Genomic DNA, 12171 nt, shown 5'->3' with positions numbered 1-12171 from the left:
TGAGAAACTTTTGTTATTGACCAAATACTTATTTTCCACCATAATTTGCAAATAAATTCATAAAAAATCCTACAATGTGATTTTCTGGATTTTTTTTTCTCATTTCGTCTGTCATAGTTGAAGTGTACCTATGATGAAAATTACAGGCCTCTCTCATCTTTTTAAGTGGGAGAACTTGCACAATTGGTGGCTGACTAAATACTTTTTTGCCCCACTGTACCTTTGATGATCATCATCGGAATGCACTCCCAGTTCCACAATATGTTTGTTTTGTTCGATAAAGTCCATAATTTATGTCCAAATACCTCCTTTTTGTTCGCGCGTTTAGTTCACAAATTCATGAGGCGCAGGTACTTAGTCCAGACAAAGTCCAAAAAGTTATATTACAGTTCGTAGAAACATGTCAAACGATGTATAGAATCAATCTTTAGGAGGTTTTATCATAAATCTTCAATAATATTCCAACCGGACAATTCCTTTGTCTTTAGAAAGGAAAAGGAACGCAGCTAACTCTCACGGGCGCACGCCTGACTGAGCTCATGGCATTCTGCCAGACACCTGACTCAAACAGCTCTTATTCTCTCCCCCTTCACAGTAGAAGCCTGAAACGAGGTTCTAAAGACTGTTGACATCTAGTGGAAGCCTTAGGAAGTGCAAATMACACTGTACATTGGATAGGCAAAGACTTTAAAACCTACAAACCTCAGATTTCCCACTTCCTGGTTTGATTTTTTCTCAGGTTTTTGCTTGCCATATGAGCTCTGTTATACTCACAGACATCATTCAAACAGTTTTAGAAACTTCTGAGTGTTTTCTATCCAAATATACTAATAATATGCATACCTTAGCTTATGGGCCTGAGTAGCAGGCAGTTTACTCTGGGCACCTTATTCATCCAAGCTACTCAATACTGCCCCCCAGCCATAAGAAGTTAACCAAAATACTCTCATACTTAATCATATATTTTATACAACATTTAGATGTAAACTTCACAAATACAATGCTTACCCTTTCCGAGTTACAGTTATTTTGTTATACCATCCTTAATGACATCGCAAAATAATAAACATTATGACATGATTATTCTTTAGATCCCCACTAACCATTCTTAACATTCCTATCTTATAAATATTGTTCCCATTTTCACTTTCTGGACAAAAAGGTTTTGGCGGCCAAAGTCTCTTTACACAAAGCACATTCTTTTCCCAATACTGCAGGGCAGGAAAGACCCTTTTGCGGCATACAATTTATGACCGGGTGTTAAGGTTTCAAAACCGGCACCTCTCCCCCCCTGGCTATCTGTCAGCCATTTGCCAAGCTGCTCTGGAACCTTTGATCCTCACCCAGGAGAGAGTCATAACACACACACAATTATCCCATTTCTCTGTGTGGATACCTGTACCTGTATACACACCTCTCTGTGGCGTCTGTGTGTGTGATTGTACTCTGTAGGCACGGCGGAGCGGGGAACACTGGTTTGATGATCTTCCACACACTACTTTTCTTATCTTCAAAGGTGATTCTTACTTTTTCCCTTCTATCTTCCATCCATCCATCTAATGCTATGTTCCTCTTATCTGGGGTGACTCAGACTGACTGACCTCCTTCTGTTTATGTTTCTAACAGGCATCAATCTGCTGGTCAAGTCTAAAGCCTTCCAGTATACCATGTGTAAGTTGACATCCATTATTAGTAGTTTATAGTACTATTATCTGTGTTGTCATCCTTGAACAAATCTTACTCTAGGACAGCCTAACTCTCCTCTCTCTCTCTAGATGTGGTGGTGGCCGTTAACGGAGTGTGGATCTTAGTAGAGACCTACATGTTGAATAGTAAGAGTCTTAGTAGAGACCTACATGTTGAATAGTAAGAGTCTTAGTAGAGACCTACATGTTGAACTAGTAAAAGAGTCTTAGTAAGAGACCTACATGTTGAATAGTAAGAGTCTTAGTAGAGGACCTACATGTTGAATAGTAAGAGTCTTAGTAGAGACCTACATGTTGAATCAAGTAAGAGTTCTTAGTAGAGACCTACATGTTGAAATAGTAAGAGTCTTAGTAGAGACCTACATGTTGAATAGTAAGAAGTCTTAGTAGGACCTACATGTTGAATAGTAAGCTTAGTCAGAGACCTACATGTTGATAGTAAGAGTCTTAGTAGAGACCTTACATGTTGAATAGTAAAGACCTTAGTAGAGACTACATGTTGATAGTAAGAGTCTTAAGTAGAGACCTACATGTTGAATCAGTAGAAGCTCTTAGTAGAGAGACCTACATGTTGAATAGTAAGAGTCTTAGTAGAACCTACATGTTGAAAGTAAGAAGGCTTAGTAGAGACCTACATGTTGAATAGTAAGAGTCTTAGTAGAGACCTACATGTTGAATAGTAGAGTCTTAGTAGAGACCTACATGTTGAATAGTAAGAGTCCTTAGTAGAGACCTACATGTTGAATAGTAAGAGTCTTAGTAGAGACCTACATGTTGATTAGTAAGAGCTTAGTAGAGCCTACATGTGATTAAGTAAGAGCCTTAGTAGAGAACCTACATGTTGAATGTAAGAGCCTTAGTAGAGACCTACATGTTGAATAGTAAGAGTCTTAGTAGATGCCTACATGTTGAATAGTAAGAGTCTTAGTAGAGAACCTACATGTTGAATAGTAAGAGTCTTAGTAGAGACACTACATGTTGAATAGTAAGAAGTCTTAGTAAGACCTACATGTTGAATAGTAAGAGTCTTAGTAGAGACCTACATGTTGAATAGTAAGAAGTTATTAGTAGAGACTACATGTTGAATAGTAAGAGTCTTAGTAGAGACCTACATGTTGAATAGTAAGAGTCTTAGTAGAGACTACATGTTGAATAGTAAGAGTCTTAGTAAGAGACCTAACATGTTGAATAGTAAGAGGTCTTAGTAGAGACTACATGTTGATAGTAAGAGTCTTAGTAGAGACCTACATGTTGAATAGTAAGTCTTAGTAGAGACCTACATGTTGAATCTAAGAGTCTTAGTAGAGACTACATGTTGAATAGTAAGAGTCTTAGTAGAGACCTACATGTTGAATAGTAAGAGTCTTAGTAGAGCCTACATGTTGAATAGTAAGAGTCTTAGTAGAGACCTACTGTTGAATAGTAAGAGTCTTAGTAGAGACCTACATGTTGAATAGTAAGAGTCTTAGTAGAGACCTACATGTTGAATAGTAAGAGTCTTAGTAGAGACCTACATGTTGAATAGTAAGAGTCTTAGTAGAAGACCTACATGTTGAATAAGTAAGAGTCTTAGTAGAGACCTACATGTTGAATAGTAAGAGTCTTAGTAGAGACCTACATGTTGAATAGTAAGAGGTCTTAGTAGAGACCTACATGTTGAATAGTAAGAGTCTTAGTAGAGACCTACATGTTGAATAGTAAGAGTCTTAGTAGAGACCTACATGTGAATAGTAGAGTCCTAGTAGTGACTACATGTTGAATAGTAAGAGTCTTAGTAGAGACCTACATGTTGAATCATAAGAGTCTTAGTAGAGACCTACATGTTGAATAGTAGAGTCTTAGTAGAGACCTACATGTGAATAGTAAGAGTCTTAGTAGAGACCTACATGTTGAAATAGTAAGAGTCTAGTAGAGACCTAATGTTGAACTAGTAAGAGCCTTAATGTAGAGACCTACATGTTGAATAGTAAAGAGTCTTAGTAGAGGACCTACATGTTGATAGTACAGAGTCTTAGTAGAGACTACATGTTGAATAGTAAGAGTCTTAGTAGAGACCTACATGTTGTAACTAGTAGAGTATTAGTAGAGACTACATGTGAAAGTAAGAGTCTAGAGAGACCTACATGTTGAATAGTAAGAGTCTTAGTAAGAGAGCTACATGTATAGTTAAGAGTCTTAAGTAGAGACCTACATGTTGAATAGTAAAGATTAGTAAGAGACCGTACATGTTGAAGAAGAGTAAGTAAGACTACATGTGAATAGTAAGGAGCTCTTAGTAAGAGACCTCACATGTTGAATAGTAAGAGTCTTAAAGTAAGACTCAATGTTGAATAGTAAGAGTTAAGTAAGACCTACGAATGTTGAATAGTAAGAGTCTTAGAGAAGGACCTACATTGTTGAATAGTAAGAGTCTTTTTAGTAGAGCCTACATGTTGAATAGTAAGGTCTTAGTAGAGACCTACATGTTGAATGTAAGAGTCTTAGTAGGACCTATCATGGTTTAGTAAGAGTCTTAGTAGAGACCTACATGTTGAATAGTAAGAGTGTCTTGAGTAGAGAGACATTGACATTAGAAGATAGTACGAGGAGTCTTAGTAGAGACCACGTAACATGTTGAATAGTAAGAGTCTGTAGTTGTAAGACTAACTGTTGATAAGTTAACGAGTCTAGTAGAGACCTACATGTTGAATAGTAAGAGTCTTAGTAGGGACCTACATTTGAATAGTAAGAGTCTAGTAGAGACTAATGTTGAAATAGTAGAGGCTCCTTATAGTAGTCGAGAGCCTACATGTGAATAGTAAGAGTCTTAGTAGAGACCTACATGTTGAATAGTAAGAGTTCTTAGTAAGAGACATACATGTTGAATAGTAAGAGTCCTTAGTAGAGAACCTACATGTTGAATAGTAAGGTCTTAGTAGAGACTACATTTTGGAATAGTAAGAGTCTTAGTAGAGACTAACATGTTGAAGAGTAAGAGTCTTAGTAGAGACCTACATGTTGAATAGTAAGAGTCTTAGTAGAGAACTATGTTTGAATAGTCAGGCTGTAGTGACTACATGTTGAATGTAAGAGTCTTATTGTAAGAGACCTACAGTTGAATACTAGAGTTCTGAGTAGAGACCTACATGTGAATAGTAAGCTTGTAGAGACTACATGTTGAATAGTAAGAGTCTTAGTAGAGACCTACATGTTTGATAGTAAGAGTCTTAGTAGAGACCTACATGTTGAATAGTAACTAAACCTATTCCCAACTATAAAGTACATTTAATGCAGATTCTTTTTGAGAATGCTTTTTAGTTCAGGCTAGACTAATCTGTAAAATTGTTTGATCTCTGTCCTGGCCCTCCCCTGCAGGTGGATTCTCCTGGTCCAGAATGGTTCCCTGGAGCTACATCGTCTTCCTCACGAGTAATGAACACTCTCAACACACACACACACACACACACACACACACACACACACACACACACACACACACACAGAGCCACCTCCTCTTTGTCACTAGTGAGAACACACATTTGTACTCCCCCCTCTCTCTCTTTCTCAATCTCTAGTCTATGGGGTGGAGGTGTTGTTGAAGATAACAGGCTTGGGGCCGTTGGCCTACTTCAGCTCTGGCTGGAACCTGTGAGTACTGACCATTAAACCCTAACACCTTACCCTCAACCATTAGCATGTCCACTGTTATTATCTAGTAGCCTAGTAGCCATCAGTGTCTCTGTGTTCGCCTCACCAGGTTTGACTTCTCTGTGACGGTGTTTGCCTTTCTGGGCTTGATTGCTCTGGCCTTTGACATGGAGCCCTTCTACTTCATTGTGGTGCTCAGACCGCTGCAGCTACTCAGGTGGGTTACTATGACAACACACATATATGTTTTCAGGGGTATTTTGTTAGGTACATGTTATATGTAGATTTGATAAATATTGTATTGATCATCACGTGTAAGTGTGTGTGTTTTCTCTCTCAGGTTGTTTAAGATAAAGCAGAGGTATCGCAACGTGTTGGACACCATGTTTGAACTCTTCCCAAGGATGGCAAGGTGTAACGCCTTTACTTCCTGACCTCTGAACCATAACCCACTATATTTACATACAAGGCAGGTATGAGCCTTTTAATAAGAACCTTTGTGTGTTCTCAGTCTGGGGCTGACACTGATCATCTTCTACTACTCCTTTGCCATCGTGGGGATGGAGTTCTTCGCTGATGTAGTTTACCCTAACTGCTGCAAGTGAGTCACACACTCCACACACCGACCTGTCAGTCTACCCTGACACGCTGTTCCAAGCAGAGCCTACCATAGACTATCAATTCTACAAAGGATATTGGAGCTCTAGTAATATGACTACAAGATGGCTCTCTTGGTTCACATGGGTTTCAGTTATGTTATTTCTCTTTCTAACTCTCTCTAATCTATTTCTCTCTCTACTCTCTCTCTCTCTCTACTCTATTTCTCTCTACTCTATTTCTCTCTAACTCTAATCTATTGCTCTCTCTCTCTCTACTTCTCTCTCTCTCTACTTCTCTCTCTCTCGCTCTCTCTCTCTCTACTCTATTTCTCTCTCTTTCTCTACCTCTCACTCTTTCTCTACCTCTCTCTTTCTCTACTTCTCTCTCTTTCTCTACTTCTCTCTCTTTCTCTACTCTATTTCTCTACTCTATTTCTCTCTCTCTATTTTTCTCTCTCTCTCTCTTTCTCTACTCTATTTTTCTCTCTCTCTCTACTCTACTTCTCTCTCTACTCTACTTCTCTCTCTCACTCTATTTCTCTCTCTCTAACTTCTCGTTCTACTTACTCCTATTTCTTCTCTACTTCTATTTCTCTCTCTATCTCTACTTCTCTCTCTACTCTATTTCTCTCTCTACTCTATTTCTCTCTCTACTCTACTCTCTCTACTCTATTTCTCTCTCTCTCTATCTCCTCTCTACTCTCTTCTCTCTCTACTCTATTTCTCTCTCTCTACTCTATTTCTCTATTCTATTTCTCTCTCCTCTATTTCTCTACTTCTATTTCTCTTCTCTCCTCTTATTTCTTCTCTTTTCTGCTCTATTTCTCTCTCTCTACTCTATTTCTCTCTCTCTCTCTCTACTCTATTTCTCTCCTCTCCTCTACCTTCTCTCTCTCTAATTTCTCTCTCTCTCTACTCTATTTCTCTCTCTACTCTATTTCCTCTCTCTCTACTCTACTTCTCTCTCTAGCTCTATTTCTCTCTAACTCTATTTCTCTCTCTCTACTCTCTCTTATTTCTCTCTTCCTACTCCTCATCTATTTTTCTCTCTACTTCTATTTCTCTCTCTACTCTATTATTTTTCTCTCTCTCTCTCTCTCTACTCTATTTCTCTCTCTCTACTCTATTTCTCTCTCTCTCTACTCTATTTTTCTCTCTCTCTCTCTACTCTATTTCACTCTCTCATACCCCCCTATCAGTACCAGTACAGTAGCAGATTCCTACAGGCAGATCAATGTAACCATAGGCAACCGGACGGTGCTGGACGAGGGCTACTACTATCTCAACAACTTCAACAATATCCTTAGCAGCTTTGGTAAACACATGCACACACAGTAGTCGATACTAGGCAGTTCCCTGTTATATATACTGAACAAAAATATAAACACAACATGCAACAATTTCAAAGATTTTACTGCGTTACAGTTCATATATGGAAACCCAATTGAAATAAATTCATTAGGCCCTAATCTATGGATTTCACATGACTGGGTAGGGGTGCAGCCATAGGTGGGCCTTGAAGGGCTTAGGCCCACCCACTTGGCAGCCAGGCCCAGCCAATCAGAATGTTTTTTTCCCCACAAAGGGGCTTTATTACAGACAGAGATACTCCTCAGATCCCCCCACTCCCGTCAAGACGATCCCGCAGGGGAAGAAGCCGGATGTAGAGGTCCTGGGCTGGAGTGGTTACATGTGGTCTGCGGATGGGAGGCCGGTTGGACATACTGCCAAATTCTCTAATACGAAGTTTGTAGAGAAATTAACACTAATTTCTCTGGCAACAACTCTGGTGAACTTTCCTGCAGTCAGCTTGCCAATTGCACGCTCCCTCAAAACTTGAGACATCCGTGGCATTGTGTTGTGTGACGAACTGCACATTTTAGAGAGTCCTTTTATTGTCCCCAGCACAAGGTGCACCTGTGTAATGATCATGCTGTTTAATCAGCTTCTTGATATGCCACACCTGTCAGGTGGATGGATTATATTGGCAAAGGAGAAATGCTCACTAACAGGAATGTAAACAACTGTGTGCACAAAATCTGAGCTAATGAAGCTTTTTGTGCGTTTGGAATTAAAAAATAAAAAATTCAGTTCATGATACATGGGACCAACACTTTACCTATTGTGTTTTATATTTTTGTTCAGTGTAATAAAGTGCTAGGGATTGATTTGGAATTTAGGATCTCTCTCCCTCTCCTCTCTGCAGTGACTCTGTTTGAGCTGACTGTGGTAAACAACTGGTACATCACCATGGTAATACTCTGTTCATCCTCACAATAAATACTGCCTATCTGATTAAACCTCTGCTGCTGCCTGACTGTCAAGCTTGTCCATTGTTGTGATTGGTTGCTGAGGTTGATTGACAGCTGCTGTCCCCTACCCCACAGGAAGGAGTGACATCCATGACCACTCACTGGAGCCGCCTCTACTTCATGACCTTCTACATCGTCACCATGGTAAGACCGGTTTTGTCTGTGTGTGCACGTACATTACCGTTCAAGAGTTTGGGGTCACTTAGAAATGTCCTTGTTTGTGAAAGATAAGCCCCAAAAATTGTCAATTTTTAAAATAACATCTAATTGATCAGAAATACAGTGTAGACATTGTTAATGTTGTAAATGACTATTGTAGCTGGAAACGGCTGATTTTTAATGGAATATCTACATAGGCTTACAGAGGACCATTATCAGCAACCATCACTCCTGTGTTCCAATGGCACATTGTGTTAGCTAATCCAAGTTAATCATTTTAAAAGGCTAATTGATCAATTAGAAAACCCTTTTGCAATTATGTTAGCGCACAGTGAAAACTATTGTTTGATTTAAAGAAGCAATAAAACTGGTCTCTTTGACTAGTTGAGTAATTGGAGCATCAGCATTTGTTGGTTCGATTACAAGCTCAAAAGGAAGGAACAAGAGGTTTCTCTGAAACTCGTCAATCTATTCTTGTTCTGAGAAATGAAGGCTATTCCATGCGAGATAAAAATTTTTTGGGGGGGGCCCAAAAAAGACAAAAAAAAATCTGGAAAGTCCCCTTCCGGTTTAAACCAACGCCTGGGTGGGGGGGGTACTACCCCTCACAAAACAGCGCAACTGGCTCTATACCAGAATAGAAAGAGGAGTGGGAGGCCCCGGTGCACAACTGAGCAAGAGGACAAGTACATTAGTGTCTAGTTTGAGAAACAGACGCCTCACAAGTCCTCAACTGGCAGCTTCATTAAATTGTACCCACAAGACACCAGTCTCAACGTCAACAGTGAAGAGGCAACTCCGGGATGCTGGCCTTCCAGACAGAGATTCCTCTGTCCAGTGTCTGTGTTCTTTTGCACATCTTAATCTTTTATTTTTATTGGCCAGTCTGAGATATGGCTTTTTCTTTGCAACTCTGCCTAGAAGGCCAACATCCCAGAGTCGCCACTTCACTGTTGACATTGAGGCTGGTGTTTTGTCTGTACTTTTTAATGAAACTGCCAGTTGAGGACATGAGAGGCGTCTGTTTCTCAAACTAGACACAAATGTACTTGTCCTCTTGCTCAGTTGTGCAACGGGGCCTCCCACTCCTCTTTCTATTCTGGTTAGAGCCAGTTTGCGCTGTTCTGTGAAGGGAGTAGTACACAGCGTTGTACGAGATGTTCAGTTTCTTGGCAATTTCTCGCATGGAATAGCCTTCTATTCTTGTTCTCAGAAATGACTGCCGAGTTTCAGAAGAAAGTGCTTTGTTTCTGTCCATTTTGAGCCTGTAATCAAACCCACAAATGCTGATGCTCCAGATACTCAACTAGTCTAAAGAAGACCAGTTTTATTGATTCTTTAATCAGAACAGTAGTTTTCAGCTGTGCTAACATAATTGCAAAAGGGTTTTCTAATGATCAATTAGCCTTTTAAAATGAACTTGGATTAGCTAACACAACGTGTCATTTTAAAAGGCTAATTGATCATTAGAAAACCCTTTTGCAATTATGTTAGCACAGCTGAAAACTACTAAGTACATGAGTGATGGTTGCTGATAATGGGCCTATGTAGATATTCCATTAAAAATCTGCCGTTTCCAGCTACAATAGTCATTTACAACATTAACAATGTCTACACGGTTTTCTGATCAATTTGATGTTATTTTAATGGACAAAAAATTTGCTTTTCTTTCAAAAACAAGGACATTTCTATGTGACCCCAAAGTTTTGAACGGTAGTTTATGCGTGTGCAAGCGTGTGTATTAATTTCCCTCTGTCCTCTCTCTAGGTGGTGATGACCATCATCGTTGCCTTCATCCTGGATGCGTTTGTGTTCCGTATGAACTACAGCCGGAAGAACAAAGAACCACTGTTAGACCCTGAGGGTAAGTCTGTGTGTGCGCGATTGAACGGTCAAAGTAAGATGAGAACGGTGTAGTGCTTGAAATGTGTGTGTAAAGATGGTGTGTTGTAGATGAGAACGGTATAGTGTTTGAGATGTGTGTTTGTGTGTTGTAGATGAGAACGGTATAGTGTTTGAGATTGGTGTAATAGTAAGATGAGAAACGGTATACGTGTTCTCGAGATGATAGATGTTGAATAGATGAGAACGGTTATGTGGATATAATAGAAAAGATAGATGTATATAGATAGTTAAGAATGTGATTGTAGATGAGATTGGTATGGAGGTTGGGGGGGGAAAATGCTGAGTTGGGAAGCACTGCTGTGTTTGTGTGCCTCTGCTACGAATGGATTATTTTTTCAACGGATAAGTAAAATTTTTGTGTTTTTTAAAAGTTGGGTTGAGGATGGTTTTGTTTTGTATGGATGTTTGTAGATGAGCAAACGTGTATACGAGTGTATTGAGGAGCAGAGGTGAGCCTCGTGTACGAGGCGTTGGCTTAACTTCTCGCGAGCTTTATCCCTCAAGAAACCGAGTTCCTCTGAGGCACTCACATCAACATTAACTTCTCTACAGGGAGTACTGCTGGCCATGGACCCGCAGTGGGGTGCGAAACACAGACCTAACACTCACAACTGACACCAGGACGCACGCAAAAGAACACGGTCGCAACTTATATAAACAAAAATAATAAAGACAAATGTGTAGATGATAGAAAGCTCAGCACATGAATGCTATGATTGAGATCGAGAGAAGTCGGAGACGAAGAGATAGAACTCTCAGCTATGAGGATTGTTACGAGGATGGAGAAATTCTAGGTGAGTCACATTGCATGACAGATCGAACGAGAACCCATGCCGACTGCTCCATCTTAGATGTCACTTTAAATGAGACTTGAGATGACTTGATCTAGCTGAAGACAGGATGTTGATCTTCCTCACTGTCTAACCAATGGGATTATACATATGACTATATTCTGACATGTCAGCTGTGACACTTTGTTTTTTAAATGGATGGTGTGTGTGTGTGTGTGTGTGTGTGTGTGTGTGTGTGTGTGTGTGTGTGTGTGTGTGTGTGTGTGTGTGTGTGTGTGTGTGTGTGTGTGTAGGAGTGGTATGCTGAGTACTCCAGAGAGAATTTACCCCAGTCAGACAGAAGCCTAGTGGAGAGAGAGCTGGACATCCCTCCTCCCTGCCATGAACATGAATCCTAACCCCAGCTCAACTCACAAGGACTACTTAGCACCAACTAATATTCACTCACTGTTTCTCTCTTTCAAACACACCTCTTTGACTTCAGTCATCATGCCACAGAGCACTCTGAACTAAATGTTTTCCACAATGACAATACGGAGACCCACTCAACACTCCCTCCCTCCACCCATCCTGAGGGATTGTACTCTGGCATCCTACTGGACAGTCAGGATGTGATGATGTCATTGGACTACAGCCTGGATCCCAGCAGTGATTTGTGTTGATATAAATCATGTTTTCTCTCTGACTGGATCGCAGTGTTCAAACAGGTTTAAGAGCTTTATCTAACCCCAACCCTTACAGGACTTCGTCTGCTGATGCATGGATAGGAGAAGCAGAGCATCGATGGATGGGTTAGAGGTCAGGGTTTTTAAGGGTTAGGCACTCTAGCTGTGAGACAGAGAGCTGATGTTCAGGACCTGAATACAACGAGACACTAGGATGGACTTGGGATTTCACAGTACTCTTCTTTTTTTTACTGCACGGAGAGGACACATCTGAACAGGGAAAGGACACACACCATAGATACATAGAGGACTCTAGTGCRCAAAAGCCTGGTGTAGCCTGGGCAGTGCCATTGAGGACTTTAACCATTTTGAAGTAGTCAACTGGGTGGGACTTTCTATGGCTTAAG

At 40.2% G+C, this 12171-nt stretch overlaps 1 protein-coding gene across 1 annotated transcript in view; it reads left to right on the top strand.

Moving 5' to 3' along the window:
- Positions 1-11784, top strand: part of LOC111958163 (two pore channel protein 1) — a 35518-nt gene extending 23734 nt beyond the window's left edge. Inside the window, exons 14-27 of the mRNA XM_070436899.1 lie at positions 1453-1516; positions 1627-1671; positions 1776-1832; positions 5061-5114; positions 5261-5333; positions 5443-5550; positions 5674-5745; positions 5845-5934; positions 7132-7247; positions 8139-8185; positions 8320-8388; positions 10171-10267; positions 10357-10385; positions 11393-11784. Coding sequence (XP_070293000.1) covers positions 1453-1516; positions 1627-1671; positions 1776-1832; positions 5061-5114; positions 5261-5333; positions 5443-5550; positions 5674-5745; positions 5845-5934; positions 7132-7247; positions 8139-8185; positions 8320-8388; positions 10171-10267; positions 10357-10385; positions 11393-11497 — 1026 coding nt within the window. The 3' untranslated portion in view covers positions 11498-11784. The remainder of the gene's footprint in view (positions 1-1452; positions 1517-1626; positions 1672-1775; positions 1833-5060; positions 5115-5260; positions 5334-5442; positions 5551-5673; positions 5746-5844; positions 5935-7131; positions 7248-8138; positions 8186-8319; positions 8389-10170; positions 10268-10356; positions 10386-11392) is intronic.
- Positions 11785-12171: the final 387 nt, after the last annotated feature.

This window comes from Salvelinus sp. IW2-2015, linkage group LG33 (genome assembly GCF_002910315.2).
Source record: "Salvelinus sp. IW2-2015 linkage group LG33, ASM291031v2, whole genome shotgun sequence".
NCBI classification, from domain to species: domain Eukaryota; kingdom Metazoa; phylum Chordata; class Actinopteri; order Salmoniformes; family Salmonidae; genus Salvelinus; species Salvelinus sp. IW2-2015.
The sequence above is the reverse complement of the archived record's forward strand: the minus strand, read 5'-3'. Positions and strand labels throughout refer to the sequence as shown.